We start from the raw sequence: 19,067 nt of genomic DNA on the forward strand, positions 1-19,067 counted from the left end.
AAAAATAGTTTCATCTGGAAAATGAGCTGCTGGTATCTCTGTATAAATTTATCTTACCTTTCTTTTTGGTAATAAATCAAATTCTTCATATTAAATGAGACAGACATTACATGAATTAAGGACAATTTTGAGGTCCGAGTCCATAATAGCAAGCCATAAGAAAAAATCATAAATATAAAATAGAGTGAAAAGATTATGGTCCAGTATAACTCCAGCACCTTATTTTTTTACTATTACAAAAACATGGTTCTGAAGAAATCCCAAGTCACCTGTAATGTCAAAAAGGTGGTGACATTCTTTCACCATTTTTTACAATTATATGTATACAATTGGTTCCAACCACCAGGTTAGTCTATTTTGAATGACATGCTCGAAAACCTTGCTAATGTTAGACAGGAGGCTAATAGGTCTATAAGAGGAGGCCGCTGTCGGGTCCTTGCCAGGCTTAGGAATAGGAATAGTGGTGGCAAGACGCCACGCTGAAGGGAACGTCCCCAACAACCAGCTGTTGTTGAGGACATCCAGAAGGAGCTGCAGCAGAGCATCTGGGAGGCATCAAAGAAACTCGTTTGGCACATCATCTGGTCCCGTGGCCTTCTTAGCAGCAGACAGTGAAAGTAAGGTTGAGGTGAGTTCCTGGGAAGTTATAGCGGTGCTAATTTCATGGCTGGAGTGTAAGCACAGGTAGCACAGGTGGGGGTATAGGATCTGGAGAGCCAAGTGTTGTGTGAATGTGGGTGGCAAGTAGAGATGTACCGATGCATCAGTATCGGAATCAGTGATATCGGTATCGGCTTATTTTATGCTAATACTTCCGATACCTAAAAGGAATTTACTACTTAGTGATATATTCCATATAAGATATTGATGATACCAAATTAATATAATATGGCGTATTAAGTTTCCGTGGTGATTACCGTATGTCATAGAGTACTGATTTCTGTGGTAATAAGCTACAACCTCTAAATTGGACATGTATGAAACGCGTATAGGCTGAACTCCGGCATCCTGTCACACGGTCTTTCATGAGTCACCACGCATTCTCACTGTCTCTCAGTCAGACGCTGCTCCTCCACCCACACAAAGTTCACACAGGTGAAAAGCTTGTTTTTTAACTATAATCTAAGAAAGTCAAACTTCAGATATTGAGAATCCAGCAAAATGATTTGGTACATATATATATATATATATATATATATATATATATATATATATATATATATATATATATATATATATATATATATATATATATATATATATATATATATATATATATATATATATATATATATATATATATATATATATATATATATATATATATATATATATATATATATATATTTTTTTATAGGCATTTTACATTATTGTAAATAACAGCATATTCTTATTTGAGTTATAATTAACAGTGCTAGTGCTAGCCTTTTCCAAGATATCATACTGGAATAGGTGGAAGCTCGAATTATATATGTATATTAATTCTAATGCAAGTTTAATTTTTGAGTTACTAGTGTTAACCTAAGGATGTAAAACTTCCATAACTAAGAAAGTAACGATTCTGTTTTGTAATCATGTGCATTGTGTATAATTTGTTGCATATTAATTATTCAAGATCATAATAATACACTAGAAATTTAGAATAAACTAAACTTTTTTCTATTAAATTGAAATGATTAGGTGAAAGCTCATTTTTCTGAATTCGTCCACTAATGTCTAATGAATTAATATCAAAGGATGTCAGATTTAATTAAAGAGAAACATACACAACAAAATGAGTTTCTTTTGCTAATATTTTGTGTCTGTTTTACAATTTTAATAATTTTTAAAATATTTTTGATCGCCAAAATATCGTCAATAAAATTAATAATGAAAATGCACAAGACCAAATGGTTGCAGTGCAGGACTGGGAGGGTTTGGGGCCCAACATGGTAGACCATGTTTCCTAGGGCCACCCTTTCAGGGAGGAGCCCACAGAATTTCAGGCGAATGGCCAGGTTCAGAACTGTCTGTCCGTCCTTGTCATGGTCTGGGAGGCGTAAAACATCAACAATCTGAGTGGGGCTGCCGTCTAGGATGGTTATCTGAGTCATCTTACCTAGATGGGGTTTCCCCCATCTAGAATCAAGTGATGCCTCCAACCACGACTTCCGGAGATGTTCTTGATGCAGACTTCAGTTTGGTTGGCTAATGTGGCATCACTAAAATGGCATGTACATCTACCATCAAAACTCTAGAAATGTGGCAGTAGTATTATCTACTTGGCTGGTGACTAGCAAGCAACGCCGAAAGGACACACCCAGGCAACGACACAACCAACTATTAGTGATCCCAGAAATAGAGGGAAAAATGATCGATTACTAATCATCAAACAAAATCTGGCCTAAGGCAGTGTGGAGAATGTATTTAAATGCAGCAACAGATTCGGCAGACACTGCATACTCTGGTAAACAATTCCAAATATCAATTACTCTCACAGAAAAGAAATGTCCTCAGATGTCCGTATTGTAACGCGGAACAAACTGTTTAAGAGAATGACCCCCAGTATTCCTTACTATATTTACAACAAACAGGTGTTCTAGATGGGGGCAATAACCCTTTAGAATTTTAAATACCATAATCAGGTCTGATCTAATCAATCTGTCTTTGATGGAATAAACTGAGTTGAGTAAGGAATTTATTATAGGACAAATCATGAAACCCAGTGATTCTCTTGGTCCGTCTCTGAACATTTTCCAGTAACTTAATATCATCAGAGTAGCCAGTAAACCAAGCCACAGAAGCAAAATCCAAGATAGGACGAATGTTAGAGATAAAAACTGTCTTCATGAAATCTGGGGATCTACACTGTGTACCTTTCAGAATACTGAAACAAATGCCTCCAGCCTTCCCTGTAATCTCCCTAACATGTAGATGAAACTTGAGAGTGATATCTACTCTAACTCCAAGATCTTTATAATTGTCAACATTCTTGATAGGTTGATCAACAATAAAATATGGTAGAGGAACTGGGGCATCAAGAAAATTTCGACAAAAATTCATTAACACCCCATGATACACTTGTTTGGTGAAGAACATTTATGTCATTCTGCAGATGCATATGCGATAACAGGTAATCCGACTTGGAGCGAGCAGTAGCTAAGTATAACTTTAAGTCATCGGCAAAAGACAAAACTTACAACTTAATTGAGAAACCACATGATTAATATAAACAAGAAAAAGCAGAGGCCCAATCACTGACCCTTGGGGAACACCACTGCAGACATTCCTTTGTTGACTTTGACTACCATGAACAACCACCTTCATCTTTCTATTAAATAAGTAGTCCCTCAACCAACCCAGCAAGTGCCCTTCAACACCAATACATGACAGCTTTCTGAGTAATAATGTATGGTTCACTACATCAAACGCCTTCCGGAAGTAAAAAAAATATTGCATCAACCAACAAACCATCATCATAAGCTCGGGTTATATAATCATAAGTGTATAATAGTTGATCAGACACTGAACGCCCAGAACAGAAACCAAATTGGTACTGAGAAAGCAAGTCATTTTCCTCCAAGTACACAGTAAGTTGGGACACAACTATTCTTTCAAAAGTTTTGCAGCACGCAGAGGTCAAACTTATAGGCCTATAATTCAAAGGTTCTGAGTGAACACCTTTGAACAAGGGCATTACGTTAGCATCCTTCCAGCGGGAAGGAACAGACATAGATGAGTGATTTCTGGAACAAGAGTAGGAGCGGATAGCTAAGCGTAAGGGCGCATTTCTTTAGAAATATGGAAGGAATACCATCAGAACCTGAACTAGTTGTTCATGGAAGCTTAGAAAGAGAATTTTGAATATCTAAAAAGTTAAAACTATCAGCTGTGAAAACGAATTTATTATCATATTGTTGTAAAGGAAATGGGTTTGGCAAGATAGAATCACTAAAAACAGCAGAGAATGCGGTAACAAAATGGTTTGCCATATCAACTGGTTCTACAACCCACCCATCTTCACGCAATGGCAGTTGGCCTCTGCACCTTCAAACTACGGAGATAAGAATGGTCCCACAGATTGGCCTCTGCACCTTCTTACTACGGAGATAAGAATGAAAGCGTTTGCCATTAGAATTATCACTAGATACCAATGACTTTTCATAATCTATAACACACTGCTTAACAGTGTTACCATACTCAATCGACAGATACCTTGAATAACTTGGAGGCCTATATACAACTAAAACTGTTACCCCAAAATCTGGAAAAAATACCCCAACCGTATTAGGATGCTCACAGAAGGACCGACCAACCTTAATGTCTTCCCTAACATATAACCCAACACCATGTATTCTCATTAGATGGAGAATCATTCCTAAAAAATTTGTATCCAGGTAAACTAACTACTGCATTAGAAATATCTGAATTCAACCAAGTTTCACACAAACAAAACAAACCAATTCTTAAACTACTTCCCAAATCAAACACAATTAACCTTATTCACCAAACAATTTAGATTCACTAACATAAAAGTGGAAGACAGTGACTACAAATGAAAATTTAGAACGAAAAGACCTCTTACTACTGGATTTCAGTTTCCCGACTGGTAGTTCGCAACTCTTTGTCAGACTGACCCCCCCGGTGTGTAATCGACAGAAGGGGGCAAAGACAAACCGGGAGTAGCATCGCTAGCAGCGAAAGAAGAGGTAGCGGAAGGAGAACCGCCATCCACTGGAAGACTGTTAGTAACAGCCCAGCTACCTGAGGCCACAGCCCCCTGAGACGCACCAGGATTCCCAGTAGTACCAACAGGAACACTGTCCGTAACCCCAGGATTAGGCTGGGCAGCTCCAGGATCACTAGTGACCACAGGCACACCATCACCAACTCCTCCACCAATTCTCTTGGCCCTAAGTTGAGATCTCTGCTTTAACGTCAGGTCTCGAGATATAAAGATAGAGGAAAAACGGGATCCAGCCAGTTTCTTACTCTGGGATAACAACTCGAGCCTATGTTGATGATTGAAAATTTTAGCGCAGATTAAATTATGTTTAATAGGAACAATATCAGACAAAATGATCGACTCCAAGTTCGGACAAAGAAATTTGACATTGTTGTTAAATTCAGCTTGGACTGTGTCAAGAGACATACCACGAATAATGATGCTATCCTTCATCTTTTCTCTTTCATGTAATTCTCTTGTTTCAACACACACCATTTCATGCACCTGGGCAGGATCAAGAGGTGAGGAAGAGGCTCCTCGGCTAGTAGTAAGGTAATCCCTGACTTCCTTAAGCTCCATTACAATAGCAGTTATCTGACTGCTCAAGTCAGCAACTGTGCCAAGTAACCTATTTACTGTATCACTAAGGGCTTGTACTTCTCCGGTATTTTCAATACGAGATGCAGGAGGAATTTTTTTACCTTTGAAAGTTTGACAAAAATACCTTATCCTGCTTCCACTAACCTTGATAATTTCTCCAATAAGGACATTAGTCAGGCCAGTGCAGGATTCCGTTGCATGGAACCAACGGTCACAAACATCACAAGCCACGGAACTATCAACTCCCACCACTGACTTGTTATAAGTACCACATGGATAAGTGTTACCAGCACCGCTTACCTTAGAACCCTTAGAGGTCTGTTATCTTCTATCGCCTGCTGGCGCCATGGTATGAAACAGAACACACAGGTGCTAAAAAACAGTTACACACGTAATTACAAACCCAAAAAATATATAGTAGGTAAAAGTCTAAAGGAGGGGTAGCGGTGGTCACACAAGCGTAGGAGCGGGTTGCACAATCCATAGCAGGCTTTGTGGATTTGACAGATTTGTGTGTCTTACCAGGTGATGGTGTTCTGGTACGCTTGATGACCGTGGTGGAGTCGTCCATGTGGTCACCTGAGGAGGTGGAGCCGGCGCATACGGGGTTGGAGCCCGGCTGGACCGCTGTTTTTACCATAGGCATCACCTCCACAGCGTCATCCAGCTTGTCTGTAGTTGTTACTGTCTGCTCTGGTGGTGGTGATGTTTGAGTTCTGTGGGTGAGGGAATGTTATTGCTAGTCGGCACGGAGCTGCTCGGAACCGACGTCTGTCTGGTCAGTACGCTGGCTAGCTAGCTAGAGTCTTGCACCCAGCTCTGTGCTCACTGAACACATTCAACATAAAACCCAACGGGCGACGTCAGGAAGATGAGGATCAATGCCATGTGCAAAAGCATATGCTCCACATCTCTACTATATTTAGACTCGAGCATGTGAGGGTGTATGGGATCGCCCCGGATCGGTATCACAAACGAGTGAGTACAATCATCCCTCTCTATAACATAACAGCTTCATGGGATACACCGTTAGATATTAGACACATTAACATATTTCCTAAACATAAGATCTACTCAATACAAAAACTACTCACCACTTTTGCGCACATCAAGCCCTCGCGACTGCTGGAACAGAAAGAACACCGCAGGACGGCATGTAGTTTGTGGCGGCGGCGGCACGTTCCTGTTTGCCCCCCCCCCATCCCTCCCCAAGGGACGTCTCTTGATCTTGAGACATGATCAAAGACAACCTCTTTAGACATGATGCTCCAGACACTCAAAGAATCGGAAGTGAATTAAGTGATTGAGAGAAAAAAGGATGGTTATATATTATACTTAGGTTTTCTAGACATAGAGAAGGCATATGATAGGGTAGATAAGAGAAATGCTTGCTAACTAGAAAAGGTTGGGTTGAGGGTTTAACTTTAACAGTTAACATGTGGATGGAGAGAGACAACTCGTGATAGGTTGTCTTACCATTCACAATCTTTTCAGTTATGAAATATACTACTAATAGTTAATGTTAGCATAGACAGAATAACAGAGCACACAAAACAAAAAGTAGAATATAATATATCCATAAGGTGATAGAGCATATAAGACGTGATAGCCTACAAGCGATACAAAGCGAAATAGATTAAAAGAAGATTTAAACTGAGTAAACCTAGTATTGCTGACTTAAACCCGAGAACCAAATAAACCGAGCACCACTTGAACTCAAACTCAAATCCCAATTTGCATTTCGTCTCTTTTTCCAAGAACAACGCCGAGAGTAGTATTAGCGGTGTACGCCGCCGTGTACAGTCTAGCGGCTAAAGGGCGCCGAAAAAAAAGGGGATCATTCGCTTATTTGAGGCAGAACTTCGTAGTCCTACAGTTGTGGATTGCTAGCGATATTCAAATGTTTTTATAGGTAAGTCTGTCAAAGCGTCAGAAAGGCCACTGCATTGGCCCAGGGAAAACTATTCGTTGTTGACAATTAGATAACGCGCCAAAACTAACTAGCCTTCCTTTCCTCACTGTACCTTTTATAATTACTGACGGAGCAATATGAGTTGGTGTCTCCCAGGAAATCTCAACAGCTTGGTGGATGTGTTAGGGGTGATTTGTGACACGTAATTTTTGTCTGTGTTCAAGCTCTTGCCAGAATACTTTGTTACACTGACAACCTTATCACTTGAACAGTGAACTGCTCCAGTTATTTGTTCTTTGTAGGGGAGATCATTCAACTCTAAAGTCTGTATACATTTTCGGAGAGCTGAAACCGCTAATTGTGATTTGGATAAAAATTTACGGCATTACTGGAGACAAACCCTTACTATCAAAAAAAAAAAAAAAAAAATGCATCAAAGGAAAGTTTGAATATGTCATTTATCTTCTATACACCCAAACGTGGTTGTTTATATCCTAAGACTTGATCAATGGTAATTTCTTATAGGCTAATACGACCGCTTTCCTTTTATCCCCTCCCACCACGCACCACTTAATGTTCCGAATTCTTCTTTAATAACCTATCCAGCAAGACCAACGACCGTTTTCACATGATATGTGAGTTACGTGCTTGTATCTGATGAGGCTGTATTATAGACATTTACTGGTAGATCTTTATAATACAGCTGCCTAATTCTTACCAATAGCACCTTCTAACAAAGCTACTAGAAGACGTTTAGGTTAGGTTAGGGTAAAGACTGTAGGTTGGGGAGCTGGATGGCTGTGCCCCCAGGTAGTCTGGGGATGGGTGCAGCCCCCATGCTAAAAGACATTTAGGTTAAGATAAAGACTGTAGGAAGATCTGGGGGACACAGTCCCCAGATAGTTTAAGCTTAGGGGATCAATAGACTTTTTTACGGGGCAAATTTTGCTAAATTTGTCTCCATCCTGCCCAAAACCCCAAATTCCTTATGTACCCCCCAAGCTTGCTGAGGGAGAAGGGGGTATTTGAAAATACTTCAAGAGACCTGTGTTATTGGTAAGATTTATCGAGAGATTATGTGGCAAGCGAATAGTATATATGTCTGTAATAGCACTTGGGAGTGTGGCAGAAATTAAAAATTTTCTAAGTCCAGCTGTGTTATTTTTTAGGTGTTTCGTTAGGTTAGGTTAAGTATGTTTGGTTAGGTTAATGTCCTACTGGAGGTCTGGGGAGGTGCACCCCCTGGCTAGGATAGGTTATTTTAGAAGATTTCAGAATATTAAGTGAGGGGTTGGGGGGATACACTGACGTGTCATAAATAATTACCAGTCTTTTTAAAGAAATGCAAACTTTGTGCTAGTTTGGTTTTCCCCACCTACAAAACCAAACCAAACTTACTCAAACCTAATCTATCCTACCCTACACTAACCTAACTCTGTTCCTGGCACATTGTGTTGATTTTCAAAAGTACAGTGGTGCCTCACGATAATGAACACATGGGGGATGAGGTGGTGTCTGTTACTGAGAGCGGTTTGTCTGTGAGATCCTTAACACCCCTCTATCCCCCCTTTCTCCTTTTGGGTAACATTCTCTTTTAATAATGCAAAAAAAATAAATAAATAAATAAAAATAAATAAATATTTAAACCAGTTTTTTTTTTAAACACTCAATGCTGAAATAAAAGTTAATTGTTATTTAAAAAGTATAGCAATTTCTCGCTTTATACAAAGGATATGTTCTTGAAGGGATCGCATGTGAAAATCACCTAAAGTAAGTATGATTATTGATCTAAATTGGATACTGTTAGAGGTTCCATTGTGTATATATATATATATATATATATATATATATATATATATATATATATATATATATATATATATAACAGAGGTGTTAGTATCTGGCATGGAGGCGTACATTCCTCATTCTTTTTCTCAACCTAAACCTTCTAAACCTTGGTTTAACTCATCCTGTTCTCGTGCTATACATGATAGAGAGGTTGCCCACAAAAGATACTTGAGCTTTCCATCTCCTGAATCTCATGCACTTTATATCTCTGCCCGGAATCATGCCAAGTCTGTTCTTCAACTTGCCAAACACTCTTTCATAAATAGGAAATGTCAAAATCTTTCAAACTCAAACTCTCCTCGTGACTTCTGGCATCTAGCCAAAAACATCTCAAATAACTTCTTCTTCATCTTTCCCTTCTTTATTTCATCCTGATTGCACCACTGCCATCTCTTCTGTCTCTAAAGCTGAACTCTTTTCTCAAACCTTTGCTCACAACTCCACCTTGGATGATTCTGGGCTTGTCCCTCCCTCTCCTCCTCCCTCTGACTATTTCATGTCTACAATCAAAATTCTTCATAATGATGTTTTCCATGCCCTTGCTGGCCTAAACCCTCCTATTGTTCTCAAAAACTGTGCTTCTGTGCTTGCACCTTGCCTGGCCAAACTCTTCCAACTTTGTCTATCGACTTCTACCTTTCCTTCCTGCTGGAAGTTCGCCTACATTCAGCCTGTTCCTAAAAAGGGTGACCGTTCTAACACCTCAAACTACCGTCCTATAGCTTTAATCTCTTGCTTGTCTAAAGTTTTTGAATCTATCCTGAATAGGAAGATTCTCAAACATTTGTCACTTCACAATCTTTTGTCTGATCGTCAATATGGCTTCCGTCAAGGTCGCTCTACTGGTGATCTTCTGGCTTTCCTTACTGAGTCTTGGTCATCCTCTTTTAGAGATTTCGGTGAAACTTTTGCTGTTGCGTTAGACATATCAAAAGCTTTTGATAGAGTCTGGCATAAAGCTTTGATTTCAAAACTGCCCTCTTACGGCTTCTATCCTTCTCTCTGCAACTTTATCTCAAGTTTCCTTTCCGACCGCTCTATTGCTGCTGTGGTAGACGGCTACTGTTCTTCTCCTAAACCTATTAATAGTGGTGTTCCTCAGGGTTCTGTCCTGTCACCCACTCTCTTTCTATTATTCATTAATGACCTTCTTAACCAAACTTCTTGCCCTATCCACTCCTACGCTGATGATACCATCCTACATCTTTCCACGTTCTTTCAGAGACGTCCAACCCTTCAGGAAATTAACAGATCACGCGGGGACGCCACGGAACGCCTGACTTCCGATCTTTCTAAAATTTCCGATTGGTGCAGAGAAAATCTAGTAGTTTTCAATGCCTCAAAAACTCAATTCCTCCATCTATCAACTCGACACAACCTTCCAGACAACTATCCCCTCTTCTTCAATGACACTCAACTGTCTTCCTCTTCCACAATGAATATCCTCGGTCTGTCCTTTGCTCATAATCTTAACTGGAAACTTCACATCTCATCTCTTGCTAAAACAGCTTCTATGAAGTTAGGTGTTCTGAGGCGTCTCCGCCAGTTTTTCTCGCCCTCCAACTGCTTACTCTGTATAAGGGCCTTATCCGTCCCTGTATGGAGTACTCTTCGCATGTTTGGGGGTTCCAGTCACACAGCTTTGCTTGATAGGGTGGAATCGAAAGCTCTTCGTCTCATCAACTCCCTCCTCTGACTAACTGTCTTCAGTCTCTTTCTCACCGCCGAAATGTTGCATCCCTTTCTATATTTTATCGCTATTTTCATGGTAACTGTTCTACTGATCTTGCTAACTGCATGCCTCCCTCCTCCTGCGGCCACGCTGCACAAGGCTTTCTTCTTCCTCTCATCCCTATTCTGTCCAACTCTCTAATGCAAGAGTTAACCAGTACGCTCAATCATTCATCCCTTTCACTGGTAAACTCTGGAACTCCTCCCTGCATCTGTATTTCCAAATTCCTACAACTTGTCTTCTTTTAAGAGGGAGGTATCGAGGCATTTGCTCCCCTAATTCTGGCTGACGGTTTTGGCACTTTTGTACTCTTTGGAGAGCCAGCACTCAAGTGGGCTTTTTCTAACTTTCTATTTTTGCCCTTGGCTGGCCCTCTTCCCTACGTAAAAAAAAAAAAAAAAAAAAAAAAAAAAAATATATATATATATATATATATATATATATATATATATATATATATATATATATATATATATATATACACACACAGAGACTTCTTGATTTATGCGTGTTTAGATTATGTGATTTTGAATTAGTACGAGATAAAAAACCTAGTAATTTCTTTCAAATTATGCAAAATGATTTAGAATATCATGATGTTAAGATGCTTTACTGGTATGGCAAATCTTGGGAATCACCTTCAGGACAGCTGGTGATACATGATAAATGCCTTCATGAAGGTCAGCATGTGCCCTCTTGTTCATCTATCTCCATCCTTTATCAGTGATACCAAGTCTTGTCTATCTATCTTTTCCATATGTTTTACTAACTTATACATAGTTTTTAAATCTCCTCTCTCCCGTCTATCCTTCAAAATTGGTAGTTCCATTTCCTTCAGTCTTTCTTCTTAAGGAAGATCTTTTATTTTGGGCACCATCTTTGTAGCAGTCCTTTGGATTCTTTTTAGTTTCCTAATGTCTTTCAGCCTGTATGATGATCACACCACTGCTGCATATTCTAGTCTAGGTCCTATCATAGTGGTTATGATCTTTTTCATCGTACTCTTATCCATATAATTGAATGCCACCCTGATATTTGTTAGTGTCTTGTATGTTGAAGCAAATAACCCATTTAAGTGTGTTTCTGGAGTCAGGGTGTCTTGTATAATCTCTCCCAAGTCTTTCTTTTCCCTCCTTTTTATTATAGTTAACGTCTACTCCCATTTTATTCTTATGTAGGCATTCCATTACTTTTATCCATTTCCATCACATGGCATTTTCTTATAATTTTTTACAGTTGACCTCCTGGAAGAGGCTTACGCCTGTAGCTCCTATTCTTTATTTCTGTATTTTGGTAGTGTGTGGTGGATCTCATGTGCTTTAAAGTCATAATATAAATTTTGATTCACCCAGAATTTATCTAATTTTGCCTCAAATTTCTTTACTGAAGTTACTGAAACTACTCATTCAGGCAAAAGATTCCAAGAATTTACTACCCTACATGGATATTCCCTTACATTTAATCTGGATCTTGGCTTGAAAAACTTCAGTGAATTTCTTCTACTTGTTCTAACTTCATTACATTTCAGTAATCCTTTGCAACATATTTCATCATATTTTCTGGTAAGAATCTTGAAAGTTTCAATCATATCCCCGCATGCCCTTCTGTAAGCTAGTGTTGGTAGCTTCAGCTTCCTGAGTCTTTCTTCATAATTGAGACGTTTTAGTTCTGGAACAGTTTCCTGGTATTAAATTCTAATTTTCACTTTTGGCTCCATTCCCAGATCTTATCAATATCTTTATGCAATTCCATACAGTTATCGTTGTTCCTTGTTACTCCCAAAAGTTTTGCGTTGTCTGTAAGGAAATTTATATGTAGCAACTCATGCGCTTTTGTATATAATTGATGTATACTTGGAGCATAATGGGTGTCAGCATTGAACCCTGTAGTACACCACTACCTGTGCTCCAACTTGCTGGGGTGTCTCTTATCATTGTCCTCATGGCCCTTTCTGTTAAGTAGTCTGTCATCCAGTTTAAGATACTTCCCTGTATTCTTCCAATGTGTTCTATTTTCCATAGTCTTCTATGTGGCCAGTACTGTCAAAAGCCACTTTAATATCTAAATACACAGTGTCAACCTATCCATCTCTGCCTTGTACTTCATTTATCATTTTTGTATAAAAGCTTATTAAATTTGTTATGCATGATCTTCCTTTTCTAAAACCAAATTAGGAGGTATTTATTTTTTCATTTCCCACCAGATATTCTAACCATTTTTCTTTAATTAGTTTCACAGATCTTTCCCACAACACTAGTCAGTGACACTGGTCTATAATTGAGGGATTGCCTTTTTCCTCCTTTGTAAATAGGGACTATATTTACTCTTTTCCATTCCCTCAGTACTTGCCCTTCCATCAAAGAGCTGTTGATCACATCCCAAACTGGTTCCACCAGCTGTCCTCTACATTCTCTCAGTGTCCATCTTGACTCTCCATTTGGCCCCATTGCTTTTCTAACATCCACCTTTTCTAATAATTTGCTAATTTTCTGTTTATGCACCATAATGTCTCTTAACCCTTCTTGCGTCACTTTGTTGCTTGGTTCTATGAAATCTCTTTCTATATTAATCAAATACAGATCTGAAGCTTAGTCATGATTTCACTAATTTTTTCCAGTTTCATATATCCTATTTCTCTTAAGTAAATTAGTGATGGTCTCTCTGTTTGTTATCTTTCTATTTATATAGCTACTTGTAAAAAAGCTTGGGTTCCTTTTCACATTTCTTTATTATATCCCTTTCAAATTTGCTCTCCTTTTTTCCTCTTATTCTAATATTTTCATTTCATATCCCTTTATATTGCTTCCTATTTTCTTCATTTTGCTGCTTCCTTGATTTCTTCCAAGCTACATCTTTGCTCTTAGGTTTTGTACACATAGCATTATACCACGTGTATTTGCTCCCTTTAACTTAATATACGGGAACACACCTCTTTACCTCCTCATTTTACTTATTTAGGAATAATTTATACTTCTCTAGTACTTTTTTGTCCTGCATGGTTTCTTTCTAATTAATGCTACCTAAGTACTTATTCCTTCAAAATTTGTCTTGGCATGATTTAATCTTTCTTGTTTGTGATATTTCTCAATCCTCTGATTCATCTTCCAAAACCACATGATCATTTTTCCCCATTGGGCTATGATATTTAATAGATGGACAAGGCTCTGGTTCTTTCATGAATACTACACCTTGTATAGTCCTAATCATATTGTTGAGGATAAACATGTCTAGTCTCAACAGATAAGGAATTGTGTGGATAGAACATAAAACTGCCGTAAAATGCCCTTAGTGTGTAGTGTGCCAACCATGGTAGGGCATTACTAAGCTATAGTGAATAAATTATACAGACCCACAGAGTGAGGCTGATAAATCTGTGCTACGTTGCCGTATCTCTCATTACTTCAAGGAAAACAGAATACAGTAAGTCCTTGTTATACGGTACAGGCAATCCCCACTTAACGAACAGGTTACGTTCTTAAAAAAAACGTTTGTTGTGCGAATGTTCGTTAAGCGAATCAATTATAACAAGTTTGACCCCTGACTTGAACTTCCATTGAGAGTAAACAAAGCGAGAGTGCCTCACAGTACAGTAAAAGGTTTGATGAAAGTAAAAATTATGAAGTTAAACATTTAACCCCTTCAATACGGTGATGCCTATGTGGGCATCATGAAGCCCCAGTAGCATATACGGTGACGCCTACGTAGACGTCATATTTCTTTTCCGAGCTTTCTTCAGTTCAGTTGTCCCGTATAGTGTGTTGGATACCAACTACACACACCGTATGCTGTCCTTGAAATCCTAGTGCTCCTCCACCAATCTTGTGTCTAAAATTATCCAATGGCATAGACTGTTCTCTCTCTCTCTCTCTCTCTCTCTCTCTCTCTCTCTCTCTCTCTCTCTCTCTCTCTCTCTCTCTCTCTCTCTCTCTCTCTCTCTCTCTCTCTCTCTCTCCCTCCCCATCTCCTTTCCTCCCTCCCATCTCCCTTCCTCCTCCCCTCTCCCTCTTGAAAGATAAGTTACATGCGTCCCGCCTTGTAACATTCATGAAAACACACACACACACACACACACACACACACACACACACACACACACACACACACACACACACACACACACACACACACAACACAACAAATTTTCTAATCTCTCTCTCTCTCTCTCTCTCTCTCTCTCTCTCTCTCTCTCTCTCTCTCTCTCTCCCTTTGTTTCCCTTTCCTTCCTCCTCCCCTCTTCCTCTCGAAAGATAAGCTACATGCGTCCCACTTGTGTCTAAAATATTAGCAAATGTCTCTCTCTCTCTCTCTCTCTCTCTCTCTCTCTCTCTCTCTCTCTCTCTTTTTCTAAGAGAGAAGCGTCCACTTTCCTCTTCGAAGGCGATATAGTTACTAAAAAATAGCAGCATAATACACAAAGACGACAAGTATGACAAGCTTGCATGAGTTTCCCGCTGGTGGCACTACCACCCGTATATCATACAGGCGGGCTTTTTTAACATCCAGCGCGAAGGGGTTAAGCAGTTTAATTTAAGACTAAGTCATTATAATGTACACTAATGTATGTATGTAAGTAACTTTATAATGTTGATGATTTTACATTTATTAAGGGAGGGAGAATGGAGCAAGAAAGACGCTAGCTGGCAACCTGTGGAATGTAAATAAAGGGCGCATCATTGTACCGCATACAAAACTTATGTACGACATTTCCAAAAGGCTTTCCATTTTATCCATTGCAGAGTCACGAATTCAGGTGGTTTGTTTAGCTTGCAAGGAAGATACGGCCTCACCAGCCTTCTTAATTAATAGAGTCTGCTGACTTGAAAATAGTAGAGACAGTAGATGGAGTCAAGATGGTCGCGAGCAATACATTAGTTTTCTCACCTCTCGTGTCTGTGAATAATATCTAGCTTCACTTCGAGAGTAAGAGACTTCCTTTTCTTCTTAGCAACACTAAGCGACATTGCAGGACTGGTTGCAGGGCATTTTGGTAGCATGTTGAGCATGAGATGACGAGCTGGTGCTGGACCCTGTTTTTCTTTTTGAACTAAGAGTGGGGAAGGGTAGGGGAGTGAGTGGTGCGCGTTTTGTCCACGAGAGGTGCTGGTGTATTCAAAAGCCTGTCGGCATGGGTGATACACCAGGGCTTTCAAACTTAGAAGAAAATTACCTGGATAAAATTTTGTTAAAGCGAGTTTGGGGTTCATTATACAAGCAGATGGTAGTAAAAGGAAACGTTCATTGTAGCGAAATTTCACCGTGTGAACATTCGTTAAGTGGGGGTTGCCTGTACATATGCGTTCCTGAAAACCTTACCGCAAATCGAAATTACCATATACCGAACCCATTATATCATTGTATTAATAGATGTGTTCCAGCACATTGAAAGTCACCACTACAGACATGAAAATACAGTAATACTCCGCTTAACGAACGTTCGTCTAATGAATTTCCAGTTTAACGTACTATATAAAGTTAGACCAAAAAGTCCGCATAACGTACAACCACATCTGTTTTAGCGAATTTTCTGGGTTTGAATTTGCCAGGTGAGGGACCGAACTCGGCAGCTTCGCTGTGATTGGCTGGCTCCCCTCCTATGTCTCTAGCGTTCCTGGAGCTGGATCCAAGATTCTTTAACATCAGAGCAACCTCCTGCCACGAAATGGCATCCATGAACGCTTGGAGGGACAGTGACGAACGAGGTTGTTATCATTTTGCTCTGAGGTTGCTGGGAACACCACCTCTAGAGGTGGTGTTACTGTCTTATATATGCATTTATGTTCACAAAACGACATTTCTATCAGCTTTTTACAAACCTTGCCCCCAAGAAAGGATTGTTTTGTAATGCATAAAGTGAAATCTTACATGGAATACTAAAAAATAAAGCAGAGATGAGATCGGCCACAGATGAGGCAGAGACTCACAGCGACTAGGCTGCTGCTTCTTCTTCTTGTGACCCTTTTAGCTTGCGTGTTGTCTATCACCACGATATTAAATTTATGTTTCCACTCCTCTATTGCCTGCTATAATGGATATCATTTGTTTCACATACAAACTGCTTCTTATATATTAGCATTTACAATGCTCCCTATTACCCAGCCGTCTATTCCACATTCAAAGCTTTCGTCTTATTCCACCCTGGTAACCCCTGGTAACTTACGGCAACACCGTCTCCCTCAGCCAGCCACGTCATTCTTTCTTGAGACGCACTTGCGTGCGGACTCAGTTACAGTGCTCTGGAACACTTTTTGCCCAGCTGTTTCCTCTACGAGGACCTGTTTGCATTATGGCTGGCCATCAGGAAGTTCAGGAGGGCTTGTCGTCGCCTTCTCCTTCTTAAGGCGACGACAAGTTTGTTCGTGGCGGTGACTGCAGTGTTGGCGGCGGCCAGGACTCAACCCGCCATGCCACCGGCTCACCGCTGGGCTCTTCACCTTTTTCCTCGGCCTCACATGTTGTCAGGAGAGTCTGTGCTTCATCTGGATGCAGGAGAGTGCTTGGGAGTGCCCACAACAATCCACACTCTGTATATATTGTCTGCCGTGAGGGTTTCTGTGATGTAAACAACAGATGTCGGGAGTGTGCTGAGTGGAGTCCCAGGCGGATGCTCAGTTCCCGTAAGTACCAACAGACTTTACAGAAGAGGTGAGACTATAAAGCTAGGAAGAAAGTCTCTAACCCTTCAGGCCAGTGTCAGGAGCTTTTGCCAAATGTTCTGATTCTCGTGGCGCGGTCCTGTCTCCCACGGCTTCAGGATCAGACAGGGATTCGGTACCTGGATCAGTGGGGCCTGAGGATTCGATTTCTCAGATTCCGGGATCCAAAGTGTCTCCTTGGGATAAGTCAAGTTTTTTCAAGGAGTTGGCTGCTTTCCTCGGGTTTCAGGAAGGCAGTAAATATGTTTCCTTCCCTGATATGGTTTCAGCTATGGTGTCTAAGGAAGTAGAGGGCAGGTTAGCTCCTAATACCGCCTCTCTTACAGCTGCCCCCTCGCTCTCGGTTCAAGGTGCGGTGCAGTCCGCTACCAACCCCCCTCCCGGCCTCAGCGCAAGGCAGAGTGTGAAGTCACTCCTAGCTGACGTGCCGGCGGGGGTAACCGGGAGCAGGAGAGGCCCGAGGATGAGTTAGGATTAGATCAGGCTGTCCCTCCGCTGGATCCATGGGGGAAACGCTCTAGGACCCCTAAGGATCATCCATGGAGGATCAAGCGATCCCGTCCTGAGGTGGGGGAGATTTGGATCCTTCACATGTAGGATCTCCTTCAGGACGGGGTCAGGGCAGGAACAGGCGTGTGTGTCCAGTACAACGCCTCCGCCCACAGACCCTGGGTGAGGGTCCAGCTGTGCAACACCAGGGCGCTTTGACTGAGGACTCGGTCAAGCCCACACAGCTTGAGAAGGGTGTGATCCATGCCATGCTTCCCGCCCCTTCTCGGTCCACAAGGCACACAGGAGCGCCAGGTACAGATGCCACCTCCTATGCCTCTTTCCACCATGAACAGTTTCACCCTGTTGCCCCTCACCCTGAGGCAACAGGATCTGTTCTAGGATCACTTCAGGATCCAGTATCTTCTCTGCATACTAGAACCCGAGGTCCATCAGGAGATCCAGGGTTGCCAGGAGTTCCCTCTTCTGGATACTTTGAAGATCGCGGCCTAGATTCTTCTGAGGAGGAAGCTGACACAAGGGTTAACAGAGAGCCTGTTTCCCCTCCGATCTTTCAATCCATGATGGAATATATTGCCCAGTGTTTTCCGGAGGCTCTTGGATATGCGGAAGGATCTCATCGCCCAGTGCCCCAGGGAAGTCAGGATGGTGGAGGATAAACGCATCCGCTTCACTAGGGCACAGCCAATGGACTTTTCTCTACAGGCCGCCACCAAAGCTCTTCGTTGTGCTAATGAAGGCTCCCGGCCATCACTTGCTCGCTACCCTTCCGGCCGGTACAGGAGGATCTATGGGGTCAGTGGACACGAGTTTGCTGGGAAAGCAGCCAAACTCAACACAGACTTAGCCTCGCCCTCACCACTAAGGGTAAAGACCACAGGTGGTGGTACAGCATGCAGATATGTCTCGCCTGGAAGGTATCTTAGCACGCCAACGTGAGGCACAGAATTTTCTGTTTTGGGCTATTGGCGCCTTTTACAGACTGGTTTCCTCTTTACAACCAGATCAGGAGGAGAAGCTCTTAGCTGACCAACTGTTCCGCACCATTCAGTTTGCCATGGTGGATACAGCTCAAGATTCGGCTTTCACTCTAACTAATGTCAAGGC

At 40.9% G+C, this 19,067-nt stretch overlaps 1 protein-coding gene and 1 long non-coding RNA gene across 5 annotated transcripts in view; one reads left to right on the plus strand and one right to left on the minus strand.

Annotated features, from left to right (window-relative positions):
- On the minus strand, positions 1-6,512 carry LOC123517435. The gene is made up of 3 exons (XR_006678466.1): positions 6,400-6,512; positions 5,828-6,021; positions 1-636 (listed from the first exon to the last, which is right to left on the minus strand). It is a non-coding gene; the product is annotated as an uncharacterized LOC123517435 (long non-coding RNA).
- LOC123517434 (uncharacterized protein C8orf76 homolog) overlaps positions 6,018-19,067 on the plus strand; it is a 23,916-nt gene continuing 10,866 nt past the window's right edge. The window contains exon 1 of one of the 4 annotated variants that reach the window (XM_045277479.1): positions 6,018-6,283. In XM_045277479.1, the coding sequence (XP_045133414.1) occupies positions 6,252-6,283 (32 nt within the window). In that variant the 5' untranslated portion in view covers positions 6,018-6,251. Of the gene's footprint in view, positions 6,284-7,064; positions 7,218-7,251; positions 7,853-19,067 lie in introns of those variants that run through there. The other 3 variants (XM_045277475.1, XM_045277477.1, XM_045277476.1) reach the window with 3 other exon arrangements.

The sequence above is a fragment of the Portunus trituberculatus genome, chromosome 42 (genome assembly GCF_017591435.1).
Source record: "Portunus trituberculatus isolate SZX2019 chromosome 42, ASM1759143v1, whole genome shotgun sequence".
Classification (NCBI taxonomy): Eukaryota; Metazoa; Arthropoda; class Malacostraca; order Decapoda; family Portunidae; genus Portunus; species Portunus trituberculatus.